Source organism: Vollenhovia emeryi, unplaced genomic scaffold, assembly GCF_000949405.1.
Source record: "Vollenhovia emeryi isolate VEMERY1.0 unplaced genomic scaffold, V.emery_V1.0 DF939219.1, whole genome shotgun sequence".
NCBI classification, from domain to species: domain Eukaryota; kingdom Metazoa; phylum Arthropoda; class Insecta; order Hymenoptera; family Formicidae; genus Vollenhovia; species Vollenhovia emeryi.
In genome coordinates this window covers 619,450-640,656 of record NW_011967147.1, presented here as the reverse complement: position 1 = coordinate 640,656, position 21,207 = coordinate 619,450, and the positions used below count along the sequence as shown (strand labels likewise).

At 36.5% G+C, this 21,207-nt stretch overlaps 1 protein-coding gene across 5 annotated transcripts in view; it reads left to right on the top strand.

The window, feature by feature from the left end:
- Positions 1 to 21,207, top strand: part of LOC105560851 (potassium voltage-gated channel protein Shal) — a 120,587-nt gene that overhangs the window by 92,218 nt on the left and 7,162 nt on the right. The window contains exon 5 of one of the 5 annotated variants that reach the window (XM_012010332.1): positions 14,539 to 14,622. The exons of 1 other annotated variant lie outside the window; for it this stretch is intronic. In XM_012010332.1, the coding sequence (XP_011865722.1) occupies positions 14,539 to 14,622 (84 nt within the window). Of the gene's footprint in view, positions 1 to 1,722; positions 3,228 to 8,956; positions 9,008 to 13,493; positions 14,142 to 14,538; positions 14,623 to 21,207 lie in introns of those variants that run through there. 3 more of the 5 variants (XM_012010333.1, XM_012010330.1, XM_012010331.1) reach the window with 3 other exon arrangements.

Here is a 21,207-nt window from a genome sequence, read left to right as displayed (position 1 = left end):
CCCTTTTCTTCTTGAAATCATTACTCTTTTCATATTATAGATCTAACGGGGATTATTCTCGATCTGTGTATGTGAAGTGTCTTCCATTGAAATCGTCGAAATTTTATGGAAGCATTGGACCACTTTGGTGGAGTACATTTCTGTTTTTCTCACATTGTAGATCCACGAAGGATCTCAATTCATAGGATGCCTTTGCCTTGCACTGATGTAGAATTTAAGAGCGAATCGTTCTCTTTCTCTCGACTATATTGCAAGTCAATGACACGCGACCCGTATTATATAATTTCGACAAAAAGATTTGAACACTTTTAATTTTAATTTTATTTTAAGTAAATTTCTATTGAATTTATACTATTATAAAAATTATAAATACTGTTGACCTTGTATTTTATTTATATTTAAATTGCACTTTCATTTAAGATGCAGCAACAATAGAATAGAATTCAAATCTTAAACTTTTATTTGTCTCTGTTTTTAAGTCAATATTTTGCCAATTTTATGTATATACGTGTAAGCGTACAATCGTTAATTATAAATTATTAATAATTGTAATTAAATTCCGAGCAAATGAAGAAATGAACGAGAAAGAAGCTAGAATTAGGAGGGTTGCGCGTCATTGTGCTTACAATTAGATCCATAGGGTATCCAAATCCGATAGAATCGACCCGTCTTCCAGCGAAACTGTCGACTCCAATCTTTCGCGGAGCCTGTCTCTCCGCAGCCCCGTGTCCCATGTCTTCCATTTTTAGATTAACTTGACATATATCGTCGCATCGAGTCCCTGCCCCGAGCTCGCGCCCGTCCCGTTCTCGTCTGATAATCGCTCGTATTAATAACCCGTAACTCGATCTATATAATCTCTGTTCCATTAAAATCTACCGAATTCCGCCTGTCGCGAGTACGCCGCGCCGAAAGTTCAACCGCAAAACCCGATCCGGTGCGGCCGATTCACGAACGAGCAGCCAATCGATATGCTGAGACAAATCTAGCTCGTATTTTATTATTCATAGAAACCATAATTGCTATTTTTGCGAGCACGCTGGTGTAACGTATTTCAGTTTGATCGAAACGCGAAGCAAATTCGCTATATGCTGTAAATCGATTATATTTAATTATTAATTAAAACGTAAATAAGAAGGAATTGCGCGCATGGTTAGAATCTTTAAATTCGCAATTAAATCGGTATTCACGAAAATTTCGATAATTTTCTAGAAAATTTGCATATTGATCTACATTGACTTTAACATTAGAAATACTATATCTTGCAGTCGTGTTAAGGTAAATCGTAATGAGAAATTTATTGGCTTGGAGACAATTACTATTAAGATCATTGCATTCGAATAGTTTTCGCGGTGTAGACGACTTATATTTAAATCTTAAGATAAGAATTCCATTAACAGTTTCGCATTTCGATCTAAAATCTACGTGACGCTGGTGATCGCTGTTAAGGCTGGAAATCTCTCGCGAATCGGTGATGTGATGAGCAATATCTCAGCAATGACTGCATCATTGCCGAGATAAACAGCTTATTCCGGAAAGTGGCGGAAAATCGCGTAAAGAATTCCGAAACTTTTTCTTACCAACGTGGCAATATTCGTCACGAACAAAGGAACCAAGTTCCGAGATTAAAACCCCCCAGAGGCGAAAAGGTTGATCGACAGATGTGAGACTTTTTTGCCCTAAACTAGCTTTAAGATGAACGAACTCTTCCTTTGTTGGTAGGCTCGACGATAACGAAGAGGCGTTCGAATTATTACGATTAATTATCGACCGATAGCGATAATGCAACCGGTGACAATGTAGGAGCTCGCACGGTGCGCGAGATGTACATATATATAATTAATAGATAATAGATTATTATCTATTAATGCAAGTCGTGTTATTGACTCGTCGGAAACTGGCTTGCGTTGAAGATCAAACGTAAAAGTTTTGATTTCAATCTTCTACTTTTGTGCGACTTTAATTCCTCTCTCAATTCTCCCTATGCAGCGGGCAAATAGCAATTTGCAAGTTCGCAGTTGCAATATTATCCAATCGGAGTAACTTTTTCTTCTGTCCTATTTTTTACGATTGTATCATATTCCATAGCATAAATTACAAAGTGTTTTTGCCAACTGTGGTGACAATCTCGATGGTAACATCGCTTTGCTTTCTTTTTACACGAAATTTCAACAGATTGTTAAAACGAATGCGGGTGCAATTAGAATTCTAAGCATTTTATTACTTGTTCAAGCCTGATCATATGGATTGTTATTGTCTCGTTGTAAGGAATTTAATTGCGATGTTATCGATTGATCGGACATCACATAGGTGTCCTTTGATTTCGAATAGATTTCCGATCGTTTCCCAATTTAGGTGACGCACGTCAGTCTGATATGGTTTTCCCATTGTGATCGGTTCACGGGGAAATACGGTCGCGCGTCCTTTATTTATTTATTTTATTTTACGTGGAGATCCGTGTCGACGTCATTCATTCGTCATGCAATCGATTCTACGTGGCGATTAAGGGTTGATCGCAAACCAGCGTGTGATTGTCAGAGAAGAATAAAAAATGAGACGCATCGCGATTTTTTGAAAGGTACATAAAAACATCTCTCCCGATTCGAGTAATTTATCGTTAAATTAGTATTTCCATTTTATAAAACTTTTCTTATTCAAATCTCGCACTTTGAGAATTACATCTTCTGATATCTGCGAGATTTTGCATCACGTTAAACTTGACCTGCGAGATCGCTGTATACATAACATTCACGCGCTGTCGAAGTTTTTGATCGGCCCTTGTTACATTTTAGTTACAAAATACTTGCCACATTCCAGACACGGTCTGTTACTTTCGATGTGATTATTTTTTTCCCCACGTATCGCGGCCTAAGCGTGACATGATGAAATCAAATCAACAGAATCAAGAAAATAAAGAAACTGAGATTTTTTAACAAACTCCTTCATTCCTCACACGACTCTTTTTTTAGGCAGATATAAATATCACATTCTTTATCTAAAGACTATAAATTAGGGCCAGCACGAACATGAAAGTGTTTAATGCAGCATTGAGAAATGTTTTATCCCAGTTTTGCTCGAATAAAGTGCAGCGTGAAAGAGAGTGGTGACTCGCTCTCTTTCGTTTATTTTTAAATATACGCACGTTCGTAATGTGTGCCGATTATGTTAATACATAAAACAAAATATTGGATATGATATTTATATTTGCACGAGTTTTTTTTTATACAACATATAAAAATTATCATGTATTAAAAATATTTTCGCGTGCAATTTGTAATCATTTGACAACGCTACTTAGATATCAAAGAAAGAGATTGGTAATATTATTTATTATCAATATTTGACAATTGATAGATGCTAATTTTATTTCTTCCTCCAACTCAAGCAAACCTTGAATAACAAACCCTTTCGCTAATATCACGTCGTATAGTGCGGTGAAAGGGATAATATACATATAAAAGTTAGTTATTGAGTTGAGAAAGGGACAGGAATCGATAGCGTCAATTATGACGGGCAATTATCAGTGTGAAAAAAATGGTGGAAAATGCTAGTCGGGCAGCGAGCCAAAAATAAACGTTTGACAAGAAAATCGCTGTCCGTATACGCGAGTTTGCACGAGTTTTTACAAGTCGTTGTATATAACCGCGTGTGGTCATCCTTGCACAATTATCGACTTCAAGTTGATACAACAGCCCTGACCTTAGGGTTACACCACGTGATGTACTTGTAGCGCGTAGGATAGAGAAAGTAGGTTCGATCGTCCCTCTATACCTTTCCGTAAAGCGGCATTCACATCGCAACTATTATCAAGATAACACGAAAAAAAATGTAGCTGCCTTTCAGTTGTAAAGTGTGGACGGTCAATATTTAGTTATGGCGGCTAGTATTTTGCTAATGTGCCTATTGCATTAGGTGCGACAGCAAACCGTTTGCTGTGGCTTAAAAATTTATGGTTATGACAGCAAAAATCTTTGGCAAATCGTGATTGGCTACGGCAGCGAACGAAAAATTTTTTTCAATAAATATAAAAATGGGAACATTAATCTACATATAGATATGTCCCTTGAAAAATCAATCTTTCGTGCAAATAAATCTACCTTGTTTTACGATTCAAGTTTATTAAACGAAGCAACAAATTGATGCACATTGAAATTAAGAATTTGCATATTAACAGATGCTAAATCGTTTGCTGAACGTACGTCAAAATTGAAGTTCGACTAATTAACTCGGGTAACTAGGTTGGATTTTTATTACGCGCATTTCGGAATTCACGCTCCTTCCGTTATGTACGAGTTTATTTGTCGTGTCTTGCAAAGGTAATTTTCCCTGTCAGGACAAAGGGCAAGGGATCAAGTTTTAATCGGAAGGATGCGGCGTCGATTTAGGAAATAAGACGCACCTAAACGCGTACATTTTGCACAAAAGTATCATTCTCCCGCGGTCATGCCTTTATTATAGAAATATATTTATAGTCTCGAATGCGTCACGCGATGCGCGGCGTGTATAATTAGCGATTGAATTTATATGCAGGAGCGACGAAGTATGCATACCGAGGGGCACGCGAGGCCCAACGAAACAACGCTCGTCTTAATTCATTGACAAAATCATTGTCGCGGCACGATGTACGATAATTTTCTCTCTCTTCTTCTTTTTTTTCCATCGTTCTACGCCAGTATTACATTACGCTACGCGCCCGCATAAACGGGCACGCGATTCTCGGTTTTCAGTGGCAATACGGCCCAAACAGGATCGAGCAATTGGAACGTTGGCGAGCAACACATTTGGAGCGTTGAACGGATTTATCCGCTCTCGATAACCTCGGCGAGATTAATACGATCGCGATTATTTATACAGTCCGCAATCGCAGGCTGCATACAAGTCGCGTGCGGCTTGCATATCTGTACGCGGCATGCAGTTTGTACACGTTGAATGGCAAGTGGCATAGCCACGTTGCAAAACGATGATCGATCGGTTGGTACAACCCGCACGTGACCGCCTATACAGTGGGGATACATTACGAATGCACGTCGTGTCAGAAACGCACGTGTACACAAGTCTGATCGACAAATTAATTTTAATCGCAGTAATGTCAGCGATAACAATTCAATATTGCGGCGACTAGACGCGATGTTAAGGAAATTGCTTCACGAGTGATAGCGTAGGCGGACAGAGAATAGTTCAATTAATTAATATTGCGTTCTAATTTGGAATGCAAACATTAGTCTGTTAATTTCCCTCTTCCTGCCAGATGTTCATTTAACACAGATGCGACTTCTTTTATTGACGCGCGAGTAAATGTGTAAAAAGTTTTGGAGATTTATCTCCCTAATTTTACATACATTCTTTTAACAAGTATGAATACAAATGGCGTATTGTAATGGCGAGTTTAATTTGTAAAATAGAAAGCTCAAAATGAAAAGAAATCTTTTAAAGAATATTCTAATACTATAAGGAGTATAAGATATAGGTACTGATCAAAGGGTAACTAGAGTAAAGATTAAATCAGCAGGGAAGATCGAAATTAGATTCTCTGGCCGAAGGTTTCCATCGCTTCTTTTAGTGGTCCGATATTAATTAAATAGCAGGATGTTCGCCGCCCCGTCGAGTACCGTCAATTTAATTGCTCGTGAAAAGTCCAAGGGATTCTGGAGGCAGCTTCCGGTCATGCGAGCGCGGCACGTGAATAATTCATCCGTTAGAATCGGCCGGGTGGTATCCGTTTTCTTTCGTTCGAACTGTCCGCGCGGTAGCGTTTCAATTAGGGCGAAGCGCTTCGATCAACCGTCCTCCGCTAGTTACGAAAAACTCTCATTGATCTTCTGTATACATTCGAGGGTGAAAAGAGCGAGATGAAAGGAACGGCCGGATAAGGGATACACAAAGAGAACGACAGACGGCCTGGCTAATTCGCGAACTCATTAAGCCCCGTTTTACTTGCCCCTCTCTAATACCAGCCGTTCCATCTTCGCTGGTTTTTTGTTCTGATCAATGAGCCCCCGAAGAAATCCGTCGCTCACAAAATCGTCCGATTAAAATCGACACTTGGCATATTTTCGTCCTTGCATCTTTTTGAAAGCTGTTGAAATATCAGTGTTATGTTTTAAGTTTTGGTGCATTGATCGACGCAAAAGACGTACGTGTATAAAAGGAAAAGAAGCAACACAGGACCAAATAATTTGTTAAATATTGCGATTTTCAATCCACCAAGCTGAAAATCTAAATTTGAGATTGTATACGATATCACAATGTGAATATGATGAATCATGCACAGACTAATAATTTTCTTTAAATAATTAAAAGATTTTCTAGAACACACGAACAATAGAAGGGGCTCAGAACCAAAACAGGGTTATAGTGTCCAAAAAATTTTTTTGTCTTGGCTCTGAACCCCTTCTATTGTTTGATTTTCATCATACGAGCCATTGTTGTTTATTTTCTAGAGCAATTTATATAAATATGTAAATTTTGTATTGAAATTCTTATCGGTCTGTGTCAATAATATTTCTTTACAGTAGAATTAGAATATTTGGGTATTCGTACACGCGTGTTTTAAAGCATTAATATGAACTTCTATTATTTCCACGTATTTCATGATTGTCGATTAATCAAGGCGGACAGCAATCAAGTTGATAATTAACCGCATCCGAGTCTATTAACTGTAACAATGAGCAGCCGCATTATGTCTTGGCTGTCCGCTATGAGCAATGCTCCGTTCCGCGACGTAAAATATCGATTCTGTAATTCCGACCTGTGCCATTTACATTGAGCTTTATGTGATTACGGGTAATAACAAATGGCTACTAACGAAATGCATTATATGTATATTACTTCGGCTTACACGAAACGTTGATTTTCAGACATGTACATAGGTCGATTCGAGAATAAAAAATCATAATTTTAACTTAATTAATCAGTGCATAATAATAAACAACATTTTGATAGCATTTTAACATTTAATTATTAAAACAACAAGTTGTTGAAACTGTGTTGTTTAAAAAAGATGATAAATACTGGGAGAAGTTATTTTATTATTAAAATCATTAAAATAGTTCTGTTGATTTTGAAGCATCAAACATTTTATTGTATAAAATGCATAAAAAATTCAATTGCTGTTTAACAGTTTTCGAGAACTCACAGCAACGATTAGTAAAGTTCTTTATCGCTCAAAAAGTACTGTTATTTTTATATCGTTCTTTTCTCGTCCTGTTTTTAGAATTGCTATCTTTTCTGAAAATTTCGGCGTATCTTGAAACCCTGGGCCTCTATTTCTGTATCTTTCAATTATCTTCTTTCAAAAGCTAAGGCTGGCTAGTTGTTCGAAAAGACACAGGCATTGCCAATGTAATGAATATTGGAAGAGAATTGCATAGCATATACTCCAGATTTAAGTACACGTCATCCGCAATACATGTTAACTTTAAATAGAGCCATCTTATTATGCAGCTAGTGCTTAAGAGAACAAGTCTTTTGACGTAAAAAGTTCAAGTTATTCTACATCTTTTATGAATGTCGCTGTTTAAAACACCAGAAGCGTTATGATGAATTTAAACTCAGTAGGCGTCACTCAGCATGTGAGTATACATAACGAAGGAGTGTAAGATCCGAAAGACGCGGCCTCGTGTCTTTACACGAGTACTTTGCAACGCAAATTGGCCTTACACGTGCGACATAAAGCACAAGCATGTAGAAAGTTGCGTGTGAGTCCATAAATCATTGAGTCATATACAATGTCGATATGCTATTACAATCTTAATTCGAAAAAGATGTTGCTGATACAGTTAATAATTTTCAAGCTATTTTGGGGAATTATATTTGTGCAATGTTAGGATAGAAGATTTGAGAATGTAGTGTGAACTTTATTTAATTATTCTTTCTTTTTAGGTAGTAATATTGTAAATAGAACGAAATAGAATATATTAGAAACTCATAACTTCCTAAGTGCCACGAATATCACGTTTAAAAGTACAATTTTATAATTTTTAAAATTTTTCACGTACTCTTATGTGATCGATGCAGAGATTTGGATTTCTTTGCTATATAAATTAAGAGAAATCTTTTACATGAAAACTGTGATATTTTGTGGTACTCCAAGGCGTAAATAGAGATCATGGAGACATTATAACGCTCTTAATACTATTAAGAACGTTGATTAATTATGTATTTTTTCAATTTTTTAATTAAAATGGTTTCATATTATTAATTAACTTGGATATTTTATACTACGATGTAAAAATATGTAACATTATATGAAGTGGAAACAAATTTTATATTCGCTCATATAATTTTACATACTTTTTGAAGTGCAATTAATTGTAAATATGTAAGAGCGTAAAGAGACCAATGAGAAACAGTAGTAAAATTCTATAGAAAAACAAGGTCGTTTACAATAAAGGAAAAAGGGCTCAACTTTTGAAGATTTAAATGCAAAACTTTTATACAGTCCGGAGAGGGGGGGCGGGATTTCACCCGAAGCGAGCCTGGATCTTCATGAAAATTTCTTGTGTTCGCGGACATGGGAATTCAATTAAGCTCCTCTCACGAAAGTTCGTCGCGTACAAATACATCGCCATCTCTTCGGACCGAAAAGTGAAGAAAAGTCGGGAAAAAGTCGACAAAAAGTTTGACACGGCAGATTTGCCGGTCTTCAACGTCAGTTTTATCGTGACGTTGTAATATCGGTAACGGCATCGTCGTCACGCGTAACGGATTTTCGGTCCCTTAATCCATGCAATTAATCATGATCACCGCGGGCGACTATCGCTTTTTATGAAGACATTCGGAAGTTAATAGATCGTATCACGAGGTCCGCGCATTAATATTTATAATTTTCTACTTCCGTTCCGCTCAAAAAGTCATCAGGGCCCGCGCGGACGTCGGCGATGACGTCGCGTCGGATTAACCGGCGCATTATGCACACTATAATGTAACACGAGTTGCTTTTATGAATAATGCATAGCCGAAGGAACAGCGGGAGCCTGTAGTGGAGCACCCACTTCAGATCAGCCAGGCAAGACAAAATTGAATCTTAAGTGTACGTTCTAAAAAGCTCCGTCAATCCACTACTCGTCGTCGACCCAGTAACGAGCACTGCCTTTTTTATCTTCGTCCCCGGCGGACTCTATTACTATTAATTGTTAACCGTGTGGCCAAAGAGCCCAGCACGCTCGATTGAGTATTTTTAATTTAATAACGCGTTTCGAGATTTTATGATTAACCGATAGCATAGATGTCTTTAGTTTGAAAACTATTTCTATTTTACTAATGTACTGTGTAATGCATTAGTGTGATCCGTGATACGTTCGTGATTTATTGAAAGAATTCTGTTCATTAAAAATTTGGGACGCCAAGTAAAACAGGTGTCGACGAGGGATAATATTAATAGAACAAATAAAAAGATATAAATGAATAAAAAGATATTGATAACAGAATAAATAAAAAGCTGCAGTTAAACGTTAGCTTGATAGGACTTGAGAAATTTCAACTGTGAAATATTAAAATTTTCAAAATAAAATGATCACGATTAGAAATTTAGAGGCTGAAAGTTTGAAAAATTATAATATAAGGCATATTACTAATTTCATTTGAAATTGTAAAAATATTCGTAAAATGTAGAATTAATATGCTCATCGTTGTAAATCACTTTGGTATTACTAGTCAATTTTATAAGCTATATCGACTGATTGAAATAAAAACGGTTTCGCCTTGATTGACATCTGTCAGGAGATTAATTAATTTAAGTGCTGTTCTATTATTTGGAGCCGCGTCGAAATTAACGTCGGCACGACGGGAAGCGTTGTTAAATCTGCTCGGTTGAAAATACTCGCTCGAGCGTGCCGAATTTCTTCCCCAACGTACCAATTACATGTCACTTAATTTATATGCAACACATACAGGGTGTTTGATTCGATATGGACGACCCCAAAGATTATAGTAGATTGGGTTAAACTGAGAAGAAAAGTTATATAAAATTTTACAAAATCGTAATTATTATCGGCCGAATTCAGAAAAACGTCTGAGCCAATAAGGCCGGACTCGGCAGCATGCAAAATGGTGTGTTTGTTGACATCTCTGAAAAATCGATAGCGAGAGGTGGAGTCACGCATCGATCGTTGAGAGACGGCGGCGAGCGGGGAGCGGGGAGCGGTGAGCGGGCGAACGCGTTCGCTATCATTTTTTGAGAGATGTCAACAAACACACCATTTTGCATGCTGCCGAGTCCGGCCTTCCGCTCCTCCGTGCACTTATTGGCTCAGACGTTTTTCTGAATTCGGCAGATAATAATTACGATTTTGTAAAATTTTATATAACTTTTCTTCTCAGTTTAACCCAATCTACTATAATCTTTGGGGTCGTCCATATCGAATCAAACACCCTGTATAAGCGCATAATGTATGATTACGGTCAGAATTCACTCACGTTGTCGTGCGAGCAGTCGCTAGTCTTGTATATACATATATCGTACCAAATATCTCTGGCCGTGTAATTGCATGTCCAATCGCAGAATTGTTATTACTTCCCATCAAAGATCGTATATGCGCGTTAAATTTCGTTGCATTTCTATATCAAGCATTTCTGGCTACAAGTATATTAAAGATGCCGGTTATACAGATCGTCGCAAAGTTGCAAATATTTTCAACAGATTTGTTCCTTTCTTGCGCTTTTCGTTTCAACTTTTCGCGCCTACAATTCTGTATATGCGTCAGAGATTGATCGAACCTGCTCGTTTACGCGCGCAAATTTTATACACGTAGAATTTTGCCCACGATTTACTAGACTTCCTGACGATGAAATTTAAACGACTACTTGATCACGTTTACAGTCTCGGTTCATTTCTTTGCAGAAACCGACCACTTTCTCGCTCGGCTAGCATGGATTTTGCGACGTTTTGTATAATCGTCCTGTGTGTATAACTATACTTGTGTATATGTATATACTCTATATCAACCACTTCTTTCCGGCCCGAAATCTTATCCCGTCACAGTGAGCAAGATTAATTACGTATTATTCGTTATCCTGTCGAGCCGCGTCGATTACAGCCGGCCGGATGATTAATCGACGTGGAAATCGAGCGCTTCCCTCTTCGTTAATAACTTGCAAAGATTCTACGCCGCGTCTGTCCGGGTTACGATTTCGCCGTCAATTCGCATTGATTAATTGGCGTCCAACAGGTACGATGATCGGCTGTAAACGCTAACGGAAGCATCGCGTCACGATCTCGATCGAGTCTTACGGAAAATTCGCTTGACGCAAATTGTCAACGGCGCTGATCGTCGACGCGACGTGAAACTGGTAGTGGCAAACTTTACAAAAAGAACGCACTTGAAGTCTTTGCCTTTTGATTAACGCTAGTGACGTTTGGATAAACACGATAAATTGTATCTTCGACTTCTCCCGAGTGCAACGTCTTTGTCTCTAACAATATGTTTTCCAATGTAAACTTGTCTCTCTCTCTGTGTAACATGTTTCCAGTTGTTACTGTTACGCTTTGGAAACAAATAATTTAATGATTCGATAAATATTGACAGTCTATTCTTCTGAAATGTAATGCATCTAAAAAAAGTTATTGCTAATGTGCATCGTGATTGTTTTCTTTAAGCGCGATTAAATCGCTGAAGCTGAGTCAAACCACGTTTGGTTTTAGGCAGACAACAATTCACATGTACATATATCTAACACGATTGTCTATGTACTTTGTATCCATAAACATGTCGATACATTTGTGAAATGTCCTGTAGAAAGTTTCTTCCTATTGTAAGGTAAGAACTAATAACGTACGGATCGTCTCTCTTTAATTCCCGACTTCGTTTTGTCTATTACTGACCGTTTCCGTATTTTTCGTCGTTGGTAGCACAAGGTGTATCGTTCGAAATGTGCACTTTTTGATTTCCACAGCACTTTGTGTAAATGTATGTATTAATTTATATGTGCGTAATTGTTAATTAATCTTTCTTATAGTTTTCTCCATAGACAATCTCGCAATGAAATTTCGCAATGAAACCTAATCCCCCGGGAATATCGAGAAAACGTGCGAACGTGCGGTCCCTCGTGCTGGGACACCCGTTATCACGGCAGCAATTTGACAGGATGTAATTGCGCCGAAAATCGCATTGCCTGCAGGGGCTCATTAGTTTTCCGCCTCGCCGATCCCGCGCGGAAAACGCGCGATTCGCTCGAATGCGAAATCGCGCGCCTTCGCGCATACATTCGGGCTCGCACTCGAATTGTTTGATTCATTCGAGGGGATGCGACGCATCGACGTTTGTGAGTTAATTCGTTTTCGCCGATGGTGCGCGCGGTATGCGCGTCACTTCGTCAATTCGCTGGCTTTCCCGGGGTTATTGGATCAGTCGAAACGCCATGAAGCTCATCGGTTTTTACGGTCGGTAGTACGGTATATATATATAATATTCCTTCGAAAATCGCTGAAGTCGGATTTTATTACGCGCGTCGGAAGGTTGAGCAAGGAAAACGAGAAGATCGCGGAGGGCTGCTTGCGCCCGCCCGCGCGCGCGCGTAGATATGAGATTAGAAAATATATTAAGAAATAAAGTAAATGTGGAAACGACCCTACTGGCACTTCTTTATTATATTATAAATTCACAACGTTTGAATGTGTTCTAACGCCGATGACTAGACACGCTGTACAGAGAAATCTCTGACGTTTGACATAATTTTTACATCTTTAACTTTGACGAATCTTACATTTGCGGGTACTTATGTAAGTTCGTTACCTGAAGAGGACCAGTATTACTGGCCGAAACGTTGTTAATTTATAATATAATAAAGAAGTGTCAGTAAGGTCGTTTTCACGCTTATTTTATTTCTTAATTTCTCGACCGGCGCCAATAAGTTGCTGTTGAATCGTTATAAAATATATTTATTGTGATTTATTAAAATAAATATAAGTTAGCGTAACGAATTTTATATGCTTCGTACTGATATCAGAAATTAGCAATGGAAATTTTGTTAATTAGGCAACCGGAATTGCGGCGAGAGAGAGGAAGGAAATTTTTCTGGTATCATTCTCGATTCTCATGTAAACGTAAGACTGAGCAAGAGAGGGTTTTCCATCTGTAGAGTAAGAGCTTTCAATGATATACTTGCAATTATTTGCCGCCAATTAGGAAATCTACACCGGAGGTGCATTTCATCAGGAGATAATACGATTAAAATGAACAACTCGGAAATATCACGTGCAATGCCGATAACTGTATCGTGAAATAATCCAACGTAACTGAAGGGTGTCTGATTGCTTCTCAACTAAATAAAAATTATTGCGAAAGGCTAACGAGTAACAATTAAAAAGCGTTGTAGAAAGGAATAAGTATGGCGCGGTAGATCTCTATTAGTAGAGCTTCATTTCCACATCCATCCACACACACACATACATCGATCGCGAGAGTAGTCGGAAGTTTAGGAGGAGTCCGTAGAAAGCGTAGGCGTACCTAGCGTGCAACAATGTAGTGTGTGCTTGTGGTTGTGGATTTCAGCAGGCGTACAGTCAGTACATCCCGGCTACAAGGGCCCAAGTGTCCGGGGCCCAGGGTGGGCAGACGGGGGTCGCCATGGATGGCACTTACCTCGTCGAGGCCTCGTTCTGAAAAGTCCCCTCGCGCACTGTAAAACGACACTAAAACCGAAACTCGGACCGAAACAGAGAAAAAATAAGTAAAAATAACAAGTACGAAAGTAATAAGTGAAAATACGACATCGCCGTGTCGCACGACGCACGAGCGATTAACAATAAACGGTCGAGAAGTGCATTGGAGAATGCACGCGTCGGCAAACAGTAAATATGTGTAACGCGCTAGAAATCCGGAGCTTCACGAACGAGAGCTGAGACACGCTCGTCTATACGTCGTAAAGCAGACGCAATTTAGAGTAACCGAAATGAAGGTAAAAGATTTATGTATATAAATACATTTTTCTCTCCGACAGAGAGAAAGGAGAGAGAAGGAGAAAGAGAGAAAGCGGCGGATACGAGTAATCGGGCGAGAAATTGAATAAGAGGGAGAGAAACAGTGTAAGGAAGATATATATCGTATCTAAAAATACATAGAGTGAAAACATAATACTGTATATCTGTATCTCTCTCGACTCGCCGATCGTTCGCGATCTAAGAAAATTATCGAAAAAAAAAACCCACAAATAACACAAGTAAAGACACACACAGTCGCGCGACATCCACAAAGTCAATCAATCAAATTCTTCTATTTCATCATTTCCGTGCCATCACCGACCCCCTACGACGTCGACGACGACGACGACGACGACGACGACGACGACAACACAACGACGATCATGACGCTGCCGTTTGGACCCATCGACAACGATTGGCGCTGCCTCATCATCCTTCCCTCTTCATCATCGTCCTCGGAACACGGTGGACGAAACCGCCATCGATGACAACGACGGAAACTTCGACGATCGTGAAAAAAAAACAACAAAAAAAAACAAACAAAACACGATACTTGTGGCGACGAATAACGTGATCGATAATGGCATTGATGTCCGATCGATCGCTTGAAAATCATGTAGAGCCTGTCCTATCAACTTACCTCGAACGAGAGCAAGGACAGAGTGGTGCTCATATATGGCGACCGTATACAGGTGCGGAAAAAGGTAAAGAAACCACGCTGGCAGGCAATTGTAAAAATGACCATTACGATGATAATAATAATGCTGATGACGATGAGGCTAATGAGATATCATACATATATGTAGTAGAGTTTATGTGTGATGTTATCAAGTGTCTGGATCGCGCGCTTCCCCGTGTTCTGCCGTGACGTGAAGAACGTATCAGGATCCCCTCAGCAAACCCCCATCCCTTGCGGTGCTCGATAATGCTTTTAAGAGTGATCAATCTCTGGATTGGCTTCCTCGGTATCCGCTTTCACCCTCGAAAAAAAAAAAATCCTCTCTGCTCGCTGCGCTTATTTAGGGGTTCTTGCATCCCTTGGAAGCTCATCGATGGGGGCTGTGCATATATACTACTTAGTGTGCAATTTGCTTCTTTGTGGTTATGGATGTATGGCTGTCTTGCTTTCAAAGGGACGGTTGGACGCTTTTAGAAATATACCGACAGTTTAAGAGTTGGTGGTCTTCCTGCGCTAATTCTCTCTCCGTTTCGTTTTAATATTTTACTTTATATTCGTAGGCGAATTTTTGCGATTTGCGTATTTTCCGATGTAGTTTCTTTTCGAATATTTTTATTACTTTTTCTTATAATCTTAAAATTATGTATTGATAATTGGTACATTTAACTTATTATCACTCTATACATTGACCTAGTTTTACTTGGAAAATTTGATTGATTTTCTTTGCATAACCGATGCATAAATTACATAAGCTGCAAAAAATTCCCTTAAATTTGCATTTAAGAATATTTTCTACTTTAATATCGGTTTACAGCAAACGTGCTCGATAAAAATATAATAGAAGTGCGAATTAATTATTGTAAATTTCGGTCCTCGAAATATTGCTTAATTAATTTTTTACATATTCGTGATTAATGATATTTTTCTTTTTTGTCGTCTTTTATTAAATACTTATTATGCTCTCAAGGCTAGACAAGTTTTTTATAATATTTATCAGAGAGGAACATTGAGGGAGAATTTTGTTTCTCGTCGGGAGAGAGCAGAAATTCTAACAAGTATCTTTGCATCTTTTTATACAATTTGCTATGTTTCTAATTACGTATAGTAATTACAGCTGTTTGCGAATGGTAAATGTATACGAACTACAGTATTGACATTATTAATCTAAAATGTAGAAAAATAATTTGACCTAACAAGTAAATATGGTAAGTAATTTTGTAAAAAAAGAATTAATATATTAGAAATTCAAATAGCAATATAAAGTTAGAAACCCTAAACATGTTAAATTTAAAAAAAACCTTCTCATATAATTTAAAAATATTACAATTATAATTACATTATTATTAAAAATATATATGTCGACAAATGCTTGAATGAGATGAACACATATGCGTCTATTTCTTTTGCTAAGATAACAGCAAAGCTGATTAGATGACAACAAAGTTGTTTGAATATAATAAATAGCAAAAATATTAATACTTTATATACGTATATGTATATAATTATTATGTAATTTATATATTTATTTACCCAAATGATGTAACCAAATATATTTGTACTATGTAGGTACGACGAAATTTAAATATCGAGAGAGATTGGGGGCAGGTTTCTCTCGTAAAATATTGTCGTAAATCGTGATTTTTACTTCGTATACGTGAAAAATGCACTCGTTGCAGTTATTAATTCAAACAAATATCGGGGAGCTATCGTATTGTTAGTTTCTGATGGAACGGATACTTTAACGTCGGAATTAGGGCGCGCTTCACTGTCCTCGTGAGGCACGTCAAATTTCGCTAATCTGATCTTGTCGGTGAATACGAAAATTGACGACGGACATTAGCGCTATGATGTGCCGACTTTGCATTTTTTCTCTTTATAGCATAACGCCTCATCACCATGCAATCTCTGTGGTTTCGTGCCCTGCGACCTACAACACCCTTGTTACGCTTCTCTTTTTTTGTAACTTGTAACACAAAACAGGAGTTGCTCGAGCGACAAGGGTCGCGAAGGAAAAATTGCGCTGTTCTTTTCGTGATCATCCTCGGAATATTTTCTGCTTTCAGCCGCTGGTCTTCTCATTCTTTTTGTGAAATTTATCTGCTTGGATCAGATTTTCCTGTTTACACTTCTTAACGAAGAAAGAAGAAAATAGAATTAGTGGCGTAAAAACTGTGTTAAATTCTTTAAAACTATTTTCTAAACAATATTTTACATTTTTGAGAATATACTCTCTCAGGCGTATAATTTCTTCTAAGTATACATCAATTTTCTGAAACTAGGGCAACCTTAATCATTTTGTGATTCCGAAGTAGTGCATCTCCCGTAAGTCATTCTACTGTCGTTAATAAACGCTTTTGCAACAAGTTCTTTAATGTATGATAAATTTGAATCGATTTTGCTTAATTAAAACTCCATTAGTACAAGATATAGAAGTTAAAATAAAAAATTAAATAAAACAGTTTTTGAAGAAAAATTTTAAAAGAAATTAAAGAAAGGGCAAAACTTAATTTTTTAAATTTCTTTTCATTTTTAAACTTAAATTATGAAAATCATATTTAACTTTTTCATTAAAGAAATATTAATTTTAAACTGATCGAAGAAATGGAAAGAGAGAATTGCGCAAAACCTGAAATAATCTATTTACACAACGTCATGTGTCTCTTACTTACTTTTAAACTGCAAAATAATGTGAGTAGTTCTCCATTTTGAGGTACTGATATTTTCTTAAATAGGTGAATTTAAGTTTGTTTGCATCCTCACTCCTTCACGAGCCCTTTATCTCTTTTTAGCTGAACAGAAATGTGGCAGGTAGAAAATTTAAAGGGAAGTTAAAGTATAAAGGTTCGAAAGAAAAACACACGACTGCCACGGAATAGGCCGTTAGTTTCTCTTGCTTCTCCTTTCTTTCTTCCTCTGCAGTTTCATGACTTTCTTTTGAGGCGATTTAAAGGCGTCGGCGATTGTATGAAATAGAAGTTCCACGTCTCTTTCGAGATTTTATAGTCTGAAAAATACCATTGGTTTTACCGAACGTTCACTTTTTTCTCTTTTACGTTTCTGTGACACACTTTATACGCGCGACACAAAAATATTTTTTTAAGTGTTCCGCAAACGACAGAGAACTGTTGTTACATCATTTGTATACGCGGCTGGTCGTATCTCTATTGTGTCTGTTTAATATTTTAGGAATACATTTATACTTTACGGGTAAATGCGTTTGATCCAGTGAGACTAATTTTATCTCGAATTATTTTATAAAACCAAACTTTTAATATAAAATAACAAAAGTAATATTTGTAATTTATCAAGAAGTGTATTCGGAAAGGAAAAATTATATACATATATGAAACAACTGTCTCATTTTATTTTTTATAATTATACAGAAATTGGTTTCTTTAATCGTCATAAATTATATATTGTATATACAGGGTGTCCTGAAATTCGCGAATCAAAATACCATAGCAAGAAAGTCGTCGAAAAAATAAATGAAAAAGTTATTTGCCATTTTTCGTTCCGAGCAGTAGTTTTTTTTAGATAAGAAGGTTCTAAACAGGCCAATCATACATTACGGTTGAATGGAAACTTGTCCGTGAGTCGCGCGTCGATAGGTTAGTGCATTAACACTATCGACGCGCGACTCACAGACAGGTTTCTATTCAACCGTAATGTATGATTGGACTGTTTTGAACCTTCTTATCTAAAAAAACTACTGCTCGGAACGAAAAATGGCAAATAACTTTTTCATTTATTTTTTCGACGACTTTCTTGCTATGGTATTTTGATTCGCGAATTTCAGGACACCGTGTATATGCAATTCGTTGCAGTAAAGTTTAATTCGTTGCATTATATTTTAAACGTCACGTAACGAAAATAGAGTTACGTGTTTATTTAGTTTGGAATAATCACAGATTATACAAGTGATCAAAAGTAGTCAGAGATTATAAAAAATTTCGTATTTTGCTGCTCGGCTTGCAAAAATATTTGTCGTTCGAATGCGTATTATAAAACAAGAGAACCATTATTGGAGCATTTATAATTTCATTATAATCGGAGTACTACGGTCGACTTGTAATTTTTTTACTGTGAAACAAAAAGAGATACATTTATTTTATTTATTGTTCAAATAATTATGAAAGCACGTTAACTAACTTTAGGAAAAGCAAAAAGAAGAGATTTTCTATATCATCCATACTTTACAATCTTACAATCCTACAATCTTACAATCTACAATTTTACAATCTTTTATTTTACAATCTGTTTATGCTTTTTATAGAAATATTTAGTTAATACGATTTTATAGAGAGATTTTTACATATTATGTTGATATATTTTATAACATGTCTACCGCATGTGTTAAATCTACTATATGTATCAATTATTTTATGTAGATTATTATTATATATTATTTCTATACATTTGGGATGGGATTTATATTGAATTCGTTCTTGCAGTACGATTACTTTGTATACTTTAATAACTAGGAGTTAAGTAGTTATGAATTATCTTATCTAACACGCGGCAAACAAAACGGGAATTAACAACACATGTATTATCTGGAGTGTCTGGACTATTTTATTTGCAATGGCGAAGTTGGTTCATCTAAAGTGTAATTAGATTAGATTACGAAAATGACTATCAAAGGCGAACGCTGTGCATTTATTTCAGACGGATTCACTATCGCTCGCTCGCAGCCGTGGTACGTTAACCAAATTCTCGTAAATGTGTACTAAATTTCACATAAACCTGCCGACGCGTCAATATAGAGAATAAATTTAACCGTAAAAACCGCTTTTACGGTTGTCGTCTAAATCGAATGAATTTGAAGGTGTGACGTAACATTTTGCTTAAATGTGTCCAACGCTTATCCCACGAGTCAACTCGATTAAATCATTAATCCGTCTTTTATGATTCTCTCTTTTCGATCAACCGGCGACTACTAAATCTCAAATCTGTTTTTTATATCTTTACAAAAAAAACAAAATAAATCTAAGTAAGATTAAATATAAAACTGAGTAAAGTGAAACGTCAATAATAATTAATTAATACTTTGTTTATTGCATATATTATATATTATTGTGATGTTAAGAATAAAACAGAATTTTACAGCCGATCTTGAAGGATTTAACATTCTATATGAATATCTTAATACAAGATCTTCTAATTCTCTTGCAGACTTCTGATTAATATTATAACACAGCGTTTATCTCTGCGCTTGCTACATAAAGAGCATTGGCGCAACTATTAAGCAATGCATCTAGAAATAACGCGAGTATTCCATTCCAGTTCGCTAGCATTACGTTTATCGATCGCGCTTTCTGCATTTGCATTTACATGCAATAAATTTGTTTCCGGCGGATTATATTGTATTGGTATTACCATAGATTATGCTTATATCGCGATCGACTAGTTTGATTATATAGAGTGTTTACATTATCAAATTGCCACATGAATAAACCATGTTTACTTTTTATATACATGTGAAATTAACAAAACTTTTTCCAGAGCGCTGATTACAAAATTGCTTCTCTTCTTTGGTTTTGCGGATGCGTTAATTAATTAATTAAGCATATACTTAAGAATACGATAAGTAATAATATTAAATGTAGTCAAGCTTTTTGTAAGGAAACTCCGTACATGCTTCGCACATATTTATAGTTGCGTTTTCGAGCATTGAAATTCAAGCCATTTCGTTTCTATATTTTTCGCGATACTGCTTTCGCGCATGAAGTCGGGAAAACGTCGGTAACTTTTAGTATGAAGTGCTTATGCGTTTTGTCGCGGTTTTATGTAGAAATAATTTCAGTCGGTATTGCGTCGTATCCAAAGATTCATAATGGGGACACTTCTATGCAAACTGTTCTCCGGTTTGCTGCTTTAATAAATTCGTCGGGTATTATTAGAAGAATGTGCCTTGAATATCTGTCGACGTTTATGTGCCGTGAGAGAAATGAGAGATGCAAATAGCTTTGTCATAAATTTCATTTTTATTTAAATTCCAATAATCTTGTTTTCTTTTCAAATGGAAATAACGATTTATTTCGCGTTTAATTTGACGTTTTTGTCCTAGATAGGATTTCGCTAGGATTTTGTTACCGTTACTCAATTATAACAGCAGGAAAAATTACATAATTTAGAACAAAGTTATTTAATTAAAAGTTTTTTTCACATAATTTACTATTGCTGCATTAAATAGTTAATCAGCTAAATTATATTTATTTATACATTTCAACTGGTGTTTGCACGATCATCACATAAACTTTCTAAGCGAGATAGTAAATCTTTACTAGGAGCAAAAATGTATAGAAATAAATTTGTAAAATTGTCTATATATAAACTATTTTGCATCACGCTAGGATATTAGGAAAAATTATATGTATTTTTTATATATGTTCTGATCAAGAGTTTTTAAAAATGAAGTAGTAAGGTTCTGAAAATAATTCACACTCTACTGTTTCGCTCAATAATCTGCGAATATTCGCAATTATTACTTAGTAGTTCTATTGCCTATTTCTCTGGAGAAATTCAATGCCTCTCTAAAATTATTGCTTTAGATTAGACGGATGTTTGGCCTATTCTCGAACATGTCGCAGCATAAGCGTCAATTCGATAC